The 15,568-nt window shown below is 45.5% G+C and overlaps 2 protein-coding genes across 2 annotated transcripts in view; both read left to right on the plus strand.

Annotated features, from left to right (window-relative positions):
* gje1a (gap junction protein epsilon 1a) overlaps window positions 1–654 on the plus strand; it is a gene marked incomplete at both ends in the record, with an annotated part of 1,315 nt that extends 661 nt beyond the window's left edge. The window contains 2 exons of the mRNA XM_084453457.1: window positions 1–89; window positions 259–654. The exon at window positions 1–89 is cut by the window's left edge and continues 94 nt beyond it. Of these exons, the coding sequence (XP_084309583.1) occupies window positions 1–89; window positions 259–654 (485 nt within the window). The remainder of the gene's footprint in view (window positions 90–258) is intronic.
* A 2,435-nt stretch (window positions 655–3,089) lies between these two features.
* Window positions 3,090–15,568, plus strand: part of vta1 (vesicle (multivesicular body) trafficking 1) — a 55,280-nt gene continuing 42,801 nt past the window's right edge. The window contains exon 1 of the mRNA XM_084454007.1: window positions 3,090–3,256. Coding sequence (XP_084310133.1) covers window positions 3,166–3,256 — 91 coding nt within the window. The 5' untranslated portion in view covers window positions 3,090–3,165. The remainder of the gene's footprint in view (window positions 3,257–15,568) is intronic.

Here is a 15,568-nt window from a genome sequence, read left to right on the forward strand (position 1 = left end):
GGAATGAGGCCCTCCACTTCAGCTGTGACCCGGACAGGAGAGAGCTAAACCTCTACTGCTACAACCAATTCAGGCCCATAACGCCACAGGTGAGAATATCTACGGCCAGTTCATATGGTTCATAATGGCCCCGACCAGTTGGGAGAGAGCCCATTCATTCAAGTCTGCATTCAGAGCTAGACAAAAAGGGAAAAAAAGATATAGCATTCGCAGCCTGCATTAATCTGATTCTGCCTGGTTCCCACGGTGTTCTCGCAGGTGTTCTGGGCATTGCAGCTGGTGACGGTTCTAGTCCCGGGGGCAGTGTTCCACCTCTACGCGGCCTGCAAGAACACTAACCAGGAGGAGATCCTCCAGAGGCCCATCTACACCGTCTTCTACATCATCTCGGTCCTCCTGCGGATCGTCCTGGAGGTCTTCGCATTCTGGCTGCAGAGACACCTTTTCGGCTTCCTGGTGCACCCGCTCTACATGTGCGACGCCAGCGCCCTGGCGAAGGCCTTCAACGTCACCAAGTGCATGGTGCCCGAACACTTTGAGAAGACCATCTTCCTCAGTGCCATGTACACCTTCACCGTCATCACCGTGCTGCTGTGCGTCGCTGAGGTCTTCGAGATACTCTGCAGGCGTCTGGGGTACCTGACCAATCAATGACGCCCCCCCCATCCCCGATCAGACCCATCACCGAGTTCATAGGTCACGGTTCTCATCTCTGTTTGTCTCAGCCTCCCAGGTATGACATGCATGGACACCAAGGCCAAAAAGAAAAAAACTACATACTTCTCTGCTTTATCTCTGTTGGGATATGACATGCAAAGACTCTTCTTCCCACAATCCCTTTTGTTAGAATCAAATATCACTTGATTACAGACCAACTGCTGTTGGTTGGCTGATGATGGAATATGCTGTAGCTGTCTAGTGAGGCTTTTAATGATTTACATTTTTTAAACGACATCAACAGTTATTCTATTATTTCTCTTACTCTCACACATAACAGTCTTTGAATCTGGTCAAAGTGTTATAGCATCGTTGTAGTTTTATAAAGGGCCTATGGACTTTTAACAAACCTAGTCCAAACCTAGTCCAGTCCATTAAATGTAGCCACCATTTTGTCATCAAATGTCACTCTGAAGATACCCAATGGCACAAACTGAAATCAGGTGTTCATTTCAAGGCGTATGCAAAGGCTCAATGTTATCAATATAGGCCCAATGGCTGGCCGAAATGTCTTCAACTGAAGCACAGAATAAGTTACAGTATTGCCATTGTAATTATAGGTTTTTAAATTAATATTTTAATTGAAGCAGAAGCATAATGAGGTTAAAAATTGTATGAATTTGAAATATTTACTTATCTGGCAAATCCTTTTATTTATAGGAATTAAAGAAAGATTACATTTGCATTATTACTAGTTTAAGAACATGGTTGTCCCACGGCACTGCTGATTAGTACTGGTCACAATGCGATTGGATATCCTGGATTTGCCTATTTTATACATTATCTTTACCCATGGACCTCATTGTGGCAAGTGGTAAGGCTTCTGACTGATATTCATTGTTGTTGTTGTACTGAAAATGATTACCTCTTATGTTCTGTATCTGTACGTTACTATCAGGCATCCATCCAACTTTTGTTATTGATTTTCAGCTAAATGTATCATCTCAGGTATAATATTGCATTCTACGTTCTGGTGTCTGTGGAAGGTGGATGGTTTTAAAGTTTGCCAGTTGCCCAGAGTTTTGTTGAGTCAAATCCTGGTTGAAAGGCATCTTCAATGGAGATCCATCCATCAAAGTGACAATACAGGTATGTAGCTTTTGCTTGGCAACGCCATCACCTGTGGCTGCGAGGGTACAATCTCTTTATTGTCTGACGCCTGGCCTGCTTGGAGCAGTTCTGGTATACGCCCACGCTCCCAAATATGGCCGTAGAAGAACGCCCTGTGTTGCTCATCTGACTGAATCTCAGCCAAAGACTTTATATTATTATTATATTATTAAATCTCAGCACGCGCGCACGGTTTGAACCAGATGTCAACATTGAATTTAAGAAATTGCTGTAGCAGAGCCAAACAGCAGTCTCTAAAGACATGGTTTTCACAGAGGTCCTCACTGTCTCAGTTTATCATAGCAGTATAGAAATGTTTATATGCTTAACATCCTACAAACTGTAGGTTTAAGAGTTGTTTTTAGTCCCGGACTAGGCTTGATTGATGGCGGGGAAAGTGACCACTTCAAGTTTGTCCAACAAGCTGAGGTAACTGTTGAAATAGACATGGCGTTCATTTCACTGTCATAAGCTCTTGGGAGTACAGTATTTTGGGGGAAGTGGAATCAGTTAGATAGCAAAGGTATTCTAAGAAACACTCTGGAACAGGTTGGGAGAATTATTTGTTTGCCCTTCCTCTGTCCTATCAAGTAGGAGATGGTGATTTCAGAAGAGAAATGAATATCAAGCTCAAAAATCAGCTGCCCCTCTGGAGAACATATTGATTGTTTTGTACGTTTACTTGCAATGTTTAGTTTCCTTGGTTATAAAATACAATTGAAATTAATCTCATTCTACACTTTCATTTGTCCGTCACTGTTTCTGACTCCAATATGTACTTCATACTTACAAACCTATCAGCTTTGTTTAATAAAAGGGGCACATTTTATGACAGATCATGTTTTAGACAGTTGTTCAACTATTATTGTGTTGTGAGATAATTGATTAAAACATGTTTAAACAAGTGGTGTGCTATCATCGAGGTGTTTCTTTGAACTAATAAACAGGTCAGCTGAGCATCAGCTGAATGGCAAGTGTAATTCCTTCTTTGCTTGCCTTCATACATCAGAGCCCATATCTTGAAAATAAATCAATGACTTGGTGGATGAGCATTTCGACTGTACATTTTGTGATGAAAGCACCACATTTGGCACATGCCGCTGAGATTGCACTAGCATTACACCAATTAGTATTCAACTTAAACATGGTATATCGGTAAATTGGATTGCTTGTATGTGGATGGAGTTTGAAGTATGGGCGTGTACATTTCGCTTGAAGACACACCCTCAGTTTACGGAACCGGAAGTGCTGCACTAGAGGTCCACTTTTGCTAACAACAAGCTAGCAGTTCTTGATGTTGATTCCCCTTATTGTGTTGTTGACGTTATAGCCAGGGACATGTCTCTCCCTCCACAGCTAAAAGCCATTCAACACCACCTAAGAACCGCACGGGAGCACCAGGGCAGGGATCCTGTCGTGGCTTATTACTGTGAGTTTGTACCGAAATCGATTAGCAGTGGCTAACGAGTTAGCGTAGCTAGCTAGTAGTCAGTGGCTGTCTCAGTCACCTAGCCAACTAACGTTAGTCTAGCTACCAAATATTTATTTTAGCACTGTCAGGACATTAGCCATACCCGGCGGTAGTCGAAAACATAAGCTTGGCTGACTGAATAACGTCACGTTAGCTAACTTAGCGACTGTTCATAGTCGACGTAAACAACGCAAGCTACGTTGTGAACGCAAGCTCCAACATGATTCGAGAGCTTGCGTTCTGTGTTTTGTTTTGTGGAAACGCAAGTGACAAATTTCGGCATGACACGCAAGGACGCAACGAGATCTTGCGTGGCCTTGCGAAGCTTGCGCTTATGTAGTTTGCGTCGACTATGAATCCGGCCTAACTAGCGACGTTAGTTGACCATTGCAAGCACTGCGCTAACACACTGACACGGCTACCTTATCTAGAGGAGAAAGCGTCCTCACTGTTTAGTTTACCTTTTAATCAATGCTCCAACTGGGTCTGGATGACCGAACATGATTATCTAGCTTGATATATTTACAGTAGGACTCACTACAGGATCGCCCGAGTTGTCTGCCTAGGCTGATTCACGTGTCTTCAGTGGACTGGTCAGCTCCACCTTGGCCCACCTGAAACGTACTCCAGCCTGAATGGGCGGATCACAGAGTGTTGGGAGTCAAGAATCAATATTTCTTTATTTGTCACATGTAATGTACGTGTACAGTTACAGTGAAATGCTGCTTCTGGAGCCAAAATGATGATCAGTACAGATACACTTAAATACTAAATTTATAAACTACAAATTTACAAGTTACAAATTTACAAATTACACAATAAGTACCATGTCTATACAGTATACAGATAGGGTTAAGATAAGATAGATACCGGTCTGGATGGATTATGTGCATATATGTATAAACAAATAGCAAGGGAGTGGGGTGGCCTTGGTCTTGCATCTTTTGGAGTAGATGTCCTCGAGGTGGGGAGTGGCCCCCCTAAAGTACGATCAGCTGATACATTTCCTCAGTTGTCTAAGGTGGCACAGTCTCTGATGTGCTTTCTTCACCACAGTGTCTATGCGTGTTGACCATGTCAGGTCTTTGGTGATCTGGACGCCAAGGTACTTCAAGCTGTCCACTCTCTCTACAAGGGTCCCATTGATGATTAGAGGGGTATAGTTCCTCTCCTGCTTCCTCCCAAAGTCCACCAGCATCTCCTTTGTCTTTCTGACGTTGAGATGGAGGTTGTTTTCCCGACACAACTGGGTCAGGAGCCTCACCTCCTCCAGGTACTCTCATCATTGTTGGTGATCAGGCCTATCACTGCTGTGTCGTCGGCAAACTTGACAATAGTATTGGAGTCAAAGGTGGCTGTACAGTCGTGCGTGTACAAGGAGTACAGTAGTGGGGACAGAACACAGCCCTGGGGGGCTCCCGTGTTGAGGGTGAGGGAAGATGAGGTCTGCTTACATACCTTCACCACCTGGGGTCTGTCTGACCAGTCCAGGATCCACTTGCAGAGAGCGTCCAGATAAAGAGCATGTGATTATTTCATCAGATTTTCTCAGAGACAGCAGAAAATAGAGATGAACAAATTGACTAGTGACGCCGTGAGCTATCAGAAATTGAACCTGATAGTTCAGATATCTTTGTGCTGTGGAGCAAGGACAGCATTAAAGAAGTATAGTTCAAGTGTGGTTCCTCTACCTCACCTTAAGGCAGGCTACTCTGTTGCATCGTCCTAATAGTTTGGTATGGGATTTAAGTCGACAGAATATTTACATATTCATGACCGGGAAACACATTATTTACATATTCACCTCTCTTCCTGCTTTCTCTTTTATCTGTCGTCATTGTTAAATTGATGTGACTGGAACCAGTCACAAGTGTGGTTCTGCTCCACTAGTCACTTCAAATCATAGCCTACATGTTAACGATGTTAGCTCTACAGGCTGTGAAACTGACGCTTCTTTGTATTTATCAATCTATGAGCTATAAACCTGGTGGTTGTTTGTGTCAGGCTATGAATAGAGATAATTTTCCTTTTGTCAATGATGGACATTGTAGCATGCTTCATCAGTTTCCCCTTGATCCATTTATCCCTGTGTAGCTTTTATCATAGCCACTTGAACTAATGGGGCTCTGTTGAAAAAAGAGTCCCCAGTCATAATTGATCCCCTGCTTAATGATTAGTCTTAAATTTTAATTAGACTTAATAATTATAATAATAATTATACATAATTAACCGTAATACATGCATGCAAATGTAACGATTCACATGTAATGTGAATCGTGAGTCCATAAACCCTGAGTCCGAGGTAGTGGTAGTAGCGAGTAGCTGGTAAACTCACTCATCAAAGGAGCGCCATCAAATCTGATGCTGGTTCTGAGTCTGATTCTTTCAGTTAGCGAGGCCCTTGACAGAGTGGCTGGTTTCTCTCCACTTCACGGGCAGCTGTGCCCTGATAGGCTCCCCAGTGAGAAGCAATGCTCCCTGCCGATATCGGTCCTGATTGCTCATTAGTTGTGCCGGTGTTGAACAAAGGTGGCGTCAGGCTGATAGGACAGGAGGACACGCTGTGATCTGGCATAGCTGCACGCAGACCAGTGTGCCTTTGCCAGTTCTGACACTGCCGTAGTGTAGCACCACCGGGCTGTTCTCTGAATTCAACCCAATGAGATTGTACAGCATGTTATGAAATGAGGCGCAGAATTGGTGGCTGATTTTGAATGTCTTGTCAGATTTGTTACAACCTAGCCCAATAGGCGTATGGTATTTTGGTGTCATGGATGGATGATGAATGTAGTAGGGGCCTATTTAATATTTCTAATTCATAGACCTTGGCAGTTGGCTGAGGTATTTCTTCTGAGCAATTTGGGATTGAGGCTAGGTCTGGATTGGGGATGGTGTTCAGGTCAGTCACTAATAGAGTCACTGACACCTCTAAATGACATTGAGATATCCCAGAAACAGGTCATAACCCTGTTAAAAAAAATAAAATAAAAGATAGGGAAGGCTGCTGGCCCTGACGCTATATGTGGACGCACACTGCGCTATTGCGCTGACCAGCTTGGTGAAATCTTCACAACACTTTTTGAAATATGTGCAGACAGTGGTAAGATACCTATTGTATGGAAAAAAAAATCAACCATAATGCCTATTCCCAAATAAAAAAAAAACAAAGAACTAAACGAATACAGGCCAATAGCACTTACCTCTTTGGTGATGAAAAGCTTTGAAAAAATGAAGGATGAAATTATCTCACTTACTTTAGACAAACTGAATCCATTACAGTTTGCCTATCAGGCGCGTAAGAGTGTGGAAGATGCTCTTCGTTTTAGACAGTGTACAAGCATCTCAAACAACCCAAATCCCATGCTAGACTTTTATTTGCTGATTTTAGCTCTGCTTTTACAAGATGCGGCCTCATATTTTTAATTGAAAGGCTATCTTGTCATTTTATGCTACCTGATCAGATTTTATTGATACCTGAACTTTCTAACAAACAGACTGCAGCAGGTTTTTGTGAATGTCCTCTGTCATACCCTCAAACAGAGGCTCTCCCCAGGGCTTTGTCCTTTGCCCCTGCTTTTCATCCTTTACACAGAAGCTGCAGATCCTCTCAAGAAAACAGCTATCTTGTCAAGTTTTCAGATGACACAGTCTGTATCTTCTTCAGGGCCACCAATCAAATCACGGCTGTGCCCTCCCTGAATTTGTCAGAGGGTGTGATGATAGCTTCCTCGGCCTAAATGTGTCAAAAACCCAAGAAAATGATCATAGATTTCAGGAAATCCAGTGTCGACCCCAAACCGAGTAATATTTGTAATATTTGTAACTCTTCACCACTATTCATGGTGAAGAGTTACAAATATTACAAAAGTACAAGTATTTGGGCACTGTGTTTGACTCGCAACTGAAATTCAGTGAAAACACTGACAGCACTGTAAAGTGAGCAAAGCAAAGACTCCATCTGCTGAGGAAACTCAACTCTTTCGGTGTCAGCAGAAACATCTTATGTACCTTTTATCAAACTTTTATTGAGAGCCTTTCAACATTTTCTTTTATATGCTGGTTTGGTGGCCTATCTGTTAAAGACGAGAAGTGTCTGAATGACATCATCAGAGTGTGCTCCAAAATTACTGGAGTCCAACTTAAGGATCTCTGCTCTCTTTGGAAAACACGTGGTTCAGAAAGCAGACAGAATATTATCCCACCCTGATCATGTACTGGGCAGTACATTTGTAATCATGCCCTCAGGCCGGCAGTATTATGTGTCGGTGCGGAAACAAACCGCTATGCAAATTATTTTATCCCGTCTGCCATAAGGCAAGGCAAGTTTATTTATATAGCACATTTCAGCCACAGGGCAATTCAAGGTGCTTTACATGAGACATTAAAAGCATTAAAACAAAAAGCAAGACATTATAGACATTTAAAACAAAAGGCAGGACAAATTAAAAGCATTAAAACAAAAAGCAAGTCATTATAGACATTTAAACAAAAAGCAGGACAAATAGAATACAGGAATAAAAGTTACAGTGCAGTATACTGATAAACATAGCTCCATAAGGCTGCTTTATGCACAATTGCAGAATGAACTGCAAATTATTTTGCTGTGAATTATTGTTTACTGTGAACTTACTGTGAACTGTGAATTATTTTGCATCCCGCACTGCTGTGCTGTCATTGTGGTTTTTGCTGAAGTGATGATGCTCGACTGTGGATGTTAGCCTAACTGTTGTATTGTTTATCTCTTTTGTCATATTGTATTTTTGTTGCTATGGACAGGTTGACCGTAGAAATGAATTGCTCTTCTGAGACTAAAAGTATTCTGAATCTGAATCAGAGTAGATTAGTCTTTCAGCTGTAGGTCGGCCAGCAAGCCTATAGCCTAGCAAGACAGAGAAGACATAGATTAGCCTAGCCTATAGGAGCAGGCTATGTCTTTGAATTCTCCAGAGGGGGATCAATCTTTCAGCTATATGCTAGCCTAGCCTGTCCTCCTCTAGAGTGAGAGTAGTGTCTGTCTCACCAGTAATTCGGGTGGAGGTTAGCCTGCCTAGCTTATAGGGCAGGCTGTGTGTGGATGTGTCATGGAGGACAGGCTACATGTGGATGTGTCATAGAGGGGACCAGTAATTCAGCATGCCACTGGAGGTCAGCAGCGTCATGTGGCTTGATGGCTCCACCATTGTTCTGGGGGTGGGGTGGGGCACTGTACACCCTGGCTCAGGGCCGGAGTCGGAGCTGCAGAGTCTAGGCTTCGGGCTTGTTTTTACATGGAGACGTGGTCCAGTCTCAGACTAGAGAATGGTGTGACTCACGCCATACTACAGTGACTCTACCATTGTTTCGGGCTTTTGGAGAAGGTTGCAGTTGTGGAATTTGAGAAAGAGCTGTACAGACTAGCATTGGAAACGGCTCTCTTCTCAGACTGACTTTGAGTAGTTCAAGTTGAACCAGTTGTTGGCTTTTGAGGTCTTCTCTTTGTTGCTCTGTGTTGTGTAATTTTTTGGTAATCCTTGATAAGAGTTGCAGCACCATCTAACTTTGAACCTCAATGTTAAATTCCTGTTCTTGATGTGACAATCACTGATGAAATCACCCAACACGGGATTGGAAGCGGCGACAGATGATAGATTTATTTCACAGAGATACAATCACATGGAACACTCGGATGTTTCCATAGTCTCTCTCTCTCTCTCTCTGCTTCTCTGCTGGCTGCGGCTGTGGGCGAAGACGAGGCCCCGAGTCTTCTCTCCCCCGCCTGTGTTATCAGCGCATCTGCCTGCTGGGAGTGACGTATCTGTCCGGCCGAGTTGCCTGCCGTTTCCAAATCAAAGTCTCAAGGTTTGGTTGAGACGTTTAATTGTGCTCTCTCGGCCTACCCCTACGCCTAGGCTTGCCTAGCCTAGTGAAGCCAGATTGGTCTAGGAGTGACCATACAGATGTGTCACCTGTCACCCTAACATGATGTCTCAATCACCCATGGTTGTCAGTCTGGGTTGTGTCTGTTTATAGTGTCCCTTAGAGATGTGCAGTTGATACCCCAGAGGAGAGGCCCCCCCGGTGATGCCTAAGTGTGACCTCTTGACACCCACTACCCCGAACGGCCACAGCAGCAGCATCAGCAGCGTCTCCTTCACTCTCTACTACACAGTGTCCATGTGAAAACAAACAGACATAATCAAATCAAATGAACAGCAATAAGAACTCTGTAGAGGTTATAGACATTTCTCCCTATATTCATCACAGTGATCTAGATGGTTGTGGTCTTCATCTTTAATGGAAAGACTGGAGACAGCTGCGGTCCTACGTGATCGCAGAGCGGTCCAGACCCGGCCTAGCTGAGCTTCAACGCCCCAGTAATGACTAGAACGCAAATCAAGACTCACAACTAGAGTTGAATGGTTAGGTATCATTCTCACCAGACTGAATGGGATGGAATCTTCTGTGTTGTCTTTGAAGTAGTGGAACATTTTGATATGTTCTGTGTTGTAGCACTTTGAGATTTTACCGAAAGTAAAGTGCATTACAAATAAAATGTATTATTATTATTATTGTATAGTACGGCCATTATAACCTGACATATTGTCTATTGTATTGGATAAAAACTACCTGAATGTGTGTATGGCCGTCACTCTGGCTGCACTCACCACACAGTTTAATAAAGGCTCGTTCAGGGTTGTCTGCCAGGCCTGTAGTCTTAATGGTGATATGATGTCCAAAGCTAGCCTACCTTGCCAACAGGTCAATTAAATGAATGCATTTTAATCTCCACACGCATAGCCATAGGTTTCACTAGTACTTTGTTAGGCTAGGGTAATTATTATTCCGGGCTTGTCCATCCATTTAAACAGAGTGGTGATGCAAACCTCTGATTTGGTTGGCTGCACTTACCGACCGCGATGTGTCCTGCACTAATGCATCTCGAGTTCACCTCATCCTTTTAGCACTGGATTGTGCTTTTCTCACACATTTTCCACAAGCAGTGTAGCTACAGCTGTAGGAGGTAGACACTCTCCAGCCGTCACACAGCTAGCTACAGCAACAAAGCACGTTGGCCGGGACTGTTCATTAAAAGTACAACATTATGTTCTCACAGCGGTTTATGGGGTCTTTTGCGGCCGATCCATGTCCTGATTCCGCCTGCCGCGGAACGGTATTGGTCAGGCTCAGGTCAAAAGAGGGGGACCGGGATTGGTTGGTGGTGATGGTGGGATTTTTTTTTCGGACGGAGGTACGCCCACTTCAGGGGCCTGCGTCTTGTATCCCGCACCCTTCGAACTCCCAGGGGGGGGGGGGGGGGGGGGGAGTGATCTGCACCCCGGCCAGACCCGGCTCCAGCCCCGGTCCTACCACCTTTGGTCCTGGACTGTAAACTTATGGAAAAGGCTCCGCTCCGACACAGTTTCCCCCTCCCGCCTCCTGGAGCCGGTCCAGCCCCTCAGACAGAGGCTCCACTCGGCCCCCGGCCTCCACATAATAACTTCCTTGTATCAGAGGGGAGTGCGCGGGCCTGCATTCCAGAATACACAATTCCGTTTCTCCGCCGCTGGCTGCAGATGCCAGTCAGAATACACGGTCACGTCAAGAGAGAGAGAGAGAGTGAGAGGGAGAGAGGAGAAGGGGGAGTCACTTGCTCCCACGCTCGTAGTCTTTTTATGGCGAACGTCAAGCCTACGTACAGAGGGCATCATGCCAGAACAAGCATGTAGGACCATCGCTCCATTTATATAAGCCCCTCCCCCATTATACAAGGATTCCAGTATACATCCAACACCGTTCCTGAAACCTGTAGGATTCCTGAGCGAAAGATTCCGTCCTATTTCTGTAACTCCCAACATTGACTGAGGCGCAGTGTTGAGGTACAGGCACAGAGTGATGTCTGACCCGTCTGTGGGGTGACACCGTTGTCAGGGGAGATGAAGAGAAGCCACCGGCCTTTTGCGCCAGTTTTTTCTTTTCTTTTCTTTTTGAGCTGCCACATGCGTCAGCCCTTGAAAGGACGATGTCTTTCTTTGTACAAGCAGCATTCAAACTTCTCGGAGAAAGTAGAGGGGATTTGATGACTGTCTGACAGCCTAAAACGTGTGCTTTCGAGAGACGCAGGCAAAACAAGGTCTACCCAGTTCATTAGCAAAGTGGAACCTGTCATTTTATTGTGACTGAGTACTGGAAGGTTATAATTGTCGAAAGTCTGAAGGAAGGGACAATTAGAGGAAAGGTTCCAGGTTGCCTTTAATCATCCTCAGCCCCATCTCCACCCACCTTTCTCTCTCTTGCTTCTTCTCTCCTTTTTCTCCCATCTCTCTTTCTCTCTCTCTCTCTATCTCCATTTTCGCCTCTCTCTGTCTCTCTCGCTGCCAGTCACCCCCCCCCCCCCTCTCTCTCTCCCTCACCGTTCTCAGACTGTCCTGCCCTCCATTAGGCAGTTTTTCCCCTAGCGACTGCACTGCTGCTGGGATGGTCTTCACGCTCATGGCTGCGCGCTGGTGGTGCTGAATGGCCTCTGTGTTGCATTGTTTGAGCGGAGAGGAAAATGGGATGTTAAACAGTAGGGGCGTGATGATGATGATGATGATGATGGCGGCGGCAGCAGCGGTGGTGTCAGGCCAACAGGCAGGACAAAGGGCGACATTGTGATCGCGCGGCTTCTGGGATGTGCAGTGGCAGCCATCAGCGCGGCACTGGATACATTGGTCCCCAGGGCCGTCCCTGTGGTCGGCTGTTTAGGAAATATTGACCGGCCGCCTGGCATCGATACAAAAGGAATTCTAGTTGGCTTACTCACTGTTCCGTTCCCCCGAACAAGTGTGAGGACTTAGCGACCAGGATCCGATTCCAGGCGCCGGAGGAAAAACAAGAGCTTGGCTCTGATTGATTGTCAGGCCTTAGTTTAATGGCGGTGACATAGGACTCGGCTCCAAGGCTCTTTGTCGGACATTTATCTTTATTAGGCTACTATCTTCCGGCTCCAGGCAAGCTCTGTTGTAAAAGTCTACAAGGATAGGCTACAACAGGGAGGCCCGCTCGAAAGGACGCTGTCACGCGCACACGCTTGACTTAGCCTACATTTAATATGAAAATCCTCATCTAGTAAAAGGTGCTGCCTGTTGAGTTTTCTATTGTCTGGTAAACGGGTGACCTTATCCTCAGTGCTTCCGTGGTTTCATGTGGGGCTGTTATTTGAATGGAGCCAGTGTTATCACAGCACAGGGCTGGTAGATGGTAGATAAGAGGGTAGCAGGCCTGCCGGCACTGGCATTTGCCTCCCAAACCCCCCTAGGCTGTTCCTGGTTCAGGTGGTTAGCCCGGTCCAGCCTGCACCATCAGCACCTGTACGCTGTTTAGCCTAGCCTACCTCCGTGCTCCGTCCTGAACGCAGCTTGGGTCCTTATCCTGTAGTTAACGCAGTGAACGCGTTCTGAACCTGGAGGTGGCGGTTCACAACGACAAAGAGGCGTGCCTAGCCTCGGACCACGTAGCGGAGGTAGCGGAGGTGGTTCGGGACCACGCCGCATTCACGACGATTAGCCTCCTGCCTGTGGCTCGTAAGCCCCAGATATATCTCTCCTCTGACCACAATGGCGCCGCCAGCCTCCCCTGGAAATGGACACTAAATATTGACTTGTCACACTTCTAGGAAAACAGCTGTCTTGAGACACAGACATCTTTATTGGAGGGATCCCCTAGAGGCCTGTTTGCCCAGACCTAAGAGCAGATCCCAGCTGGGTATATTTGCTGTTTGCCTTTCCTGCGGGAAGTCGTCCCTGCTGCTTTACAATGTCACGACTGTGAAAGTCAGGTTAAGGCGCGTGATTTACACCCCTAGCTACCTGTAACCATAACACTCTATCTGCGGTGTGAAACCCCATCCCTAATATGGAAGAGTGACATTTTTTGATTTAGTAGAACTGGATGTTTGGGTTTGAGAGTAAAAGGTTCAATTGATACCTCTCTCTCTCTCTCTCTCTCTTTCTCTTTCTCTCTTTCTCTCTCCTCTCTCTCTCTCTCTCTCTCTCTCTCTCTCTCTCTCTCTCTGCACCCTTCCCCTCCCCTCAAAAAAATTGACGGCCGTGAGATAATGTGCTGTCAAACATGGTGACTGATGATCAGAGTGACGGATAGCCTCACTGTGAGAGAGCAAAGAGAAACGCGGGGCAGAAGGAGATGGTCTCAGCTCGGTGTCCTGCCAAGGCCATTCCAGCAGGTCTTCTTTTTGATTTCTCCAGGGACGGCATCCATCACCCCGTGTGCGTTTAGCTCAACCGTGTGTGGGAGGACACAGGCCGGTTAGGCTGCGTCTTCCACCCAACCTCCCTCTCTCTCTCAGTCTAATCAGCCCTGACCCCCCCGGACGGACGGCCCACGGCAATATGAAACAACACTCTGGTTAGTGAAACAAACCACAACCAACATAAATGTTTTAATCAGAGACAATGTGAATTACACATTTTAAAAAGAAAAAATGTGTAATGTGTTGGCTCAGGTCAAACTGGTCACAATGCATCATGAGCCTTGCAGTCTCTTGGAATCCAGGGTACATTCACTCCAGGAAATGGTGCTAGGCTATCAAGCGATATTGTCTACAAGAAAAGAGCAGAACATTACCAAGGCAAGCTTATTTATGAGTATAATTCAAACCGAGCCCAGAGGCTGAAATTACTTTTAAATTGCCGTGTTAGTAATAAAATGCTAACTTCATGCTTAGCGTTTCTCCCAGGTGGCTTGGCGTTTCCAGATCACCTTCTTGATCCTAAAATAGCCTAACCCTCGCTGTATTCCGGTTCGCTAAAGATAGCCACGTCGATTCGTACAGATAGCCACGTATGTCCGATTCCAGAAGTAGACTTTCAAAATCCTCTTCATGCATATCAGCTGGAAAAGCCGTGTTGTGGCTTTCTTGCCGGAGCCACAACACGTATGTAGATGTGGGCGGGCACAGAAAAATGCGGAACTAGAAGTTGTAGTTCTGAGCAGGAAGGACCAAATCTCTACAATTGACTTGAGTTTTTTGTTTTTTGGAAAGTGAGAAAAATAGCCTCAGGAAACACTGAGGGAAGGACAACTACATTCATTGTAAAATACTGCACAGTTGGGAATGATACGTGGCTTAATGTTAATCGGTGAAGTGCCCCTTTAACATACATTAACAAATAAGGAGAAATAAACTTTATATATTATTAAATAAATATATTTTGCATATTTTCTCTCTCTCTCTCAAGGGGTAATGAGAAATAGGACTGTGGTGGGATGTTGTTCAGCCTGGCTGAGTGAGGAGGCTCATCGTAAAGGCATCAACTGGAGGTCCATCAAGGACTGTTGGGGCACAGCAGAGTGGTAGAGTGGATGCTTTATTAGAGCAGAGTTGTGTCTGTAAGCAGTCCTCATCATACTGAAGACAAGTATATTACACACCGTTTTTTTCCCCATCTGCTCTCAAACGGCTGAGGTTCTGTTAGAGTTTCTGTGTGATTGTATCAGGCTATAGTTATATTGTATAGGCAGGTTAGCGACTTCAAATACCTGCGTTCCTGGGTCAACTCATCAGAACAGGAAAAGCGCTGGCATGGAGGGCTCTGAATGGCATGAATAGTGTGTGGAACTCCAATTTCCCTCGACACATCAAACTGAGCTTCTTCCATGGGACTGTGGAGTCTGTCCTCCTATACAGCTGTGAAACTTGGACCCTGAAGCCCACCCTGCAGAAGTCTCTGGATGGGTGCTACACCAGAATGCTGCGTGTGGTGCTATATGTCAACCAGAGCGAGCATGTTACCAACAAGCATCTGTATGGGGGGCTACCAAAGCTGAGTGAGAAAGTGGCATCCAGGAGGACTGGCCGCTGCCACAGACATCATGAACTCCCAGCCAGCAAGCTGGTGCTCTGGGAACCAACACACAGGCACCGATTAAGAGGACGTCCCACACCAACATACGTGGATGTACTGAGGATGGACGCAGGAGTGGAGAGTTTTGCGGAACTGTGGATGACCTAATGAATATATGCATTCACTGAGGCCCAGTTTGCCACATGTCAGTGGAAATCCTATCATTTATCCTGCTTCCCAGAGATAGCTGAGATCGGCCTAGGACTTTTGGAGTTCTACTTTACTACTAACTGCACCAGACCAGTCCAGTCACCCTTTGAATAAGGTTATGTAGGTTTCTTTCACTAATGTCACGTCAGTTAGTTCAGGTCAGGTGTCAGCTAAAGTTCTGTTGCATCTTGTAAATTCTGCTAACTCCACCGGGGAGAAAGCTGTAGGCCCCAGACCC

This window comes from Borostomias antarcticus (assembly GCF_949987555.1).
Source record: "Borostomias antarcticus genome assembly, chromosome: 19".
NCBI lineage: Eukaryota > Metazoa > Chordata > Actinopteri > Stomiiformes > Stomiidae > Borostomias > Borostomias antarcticus.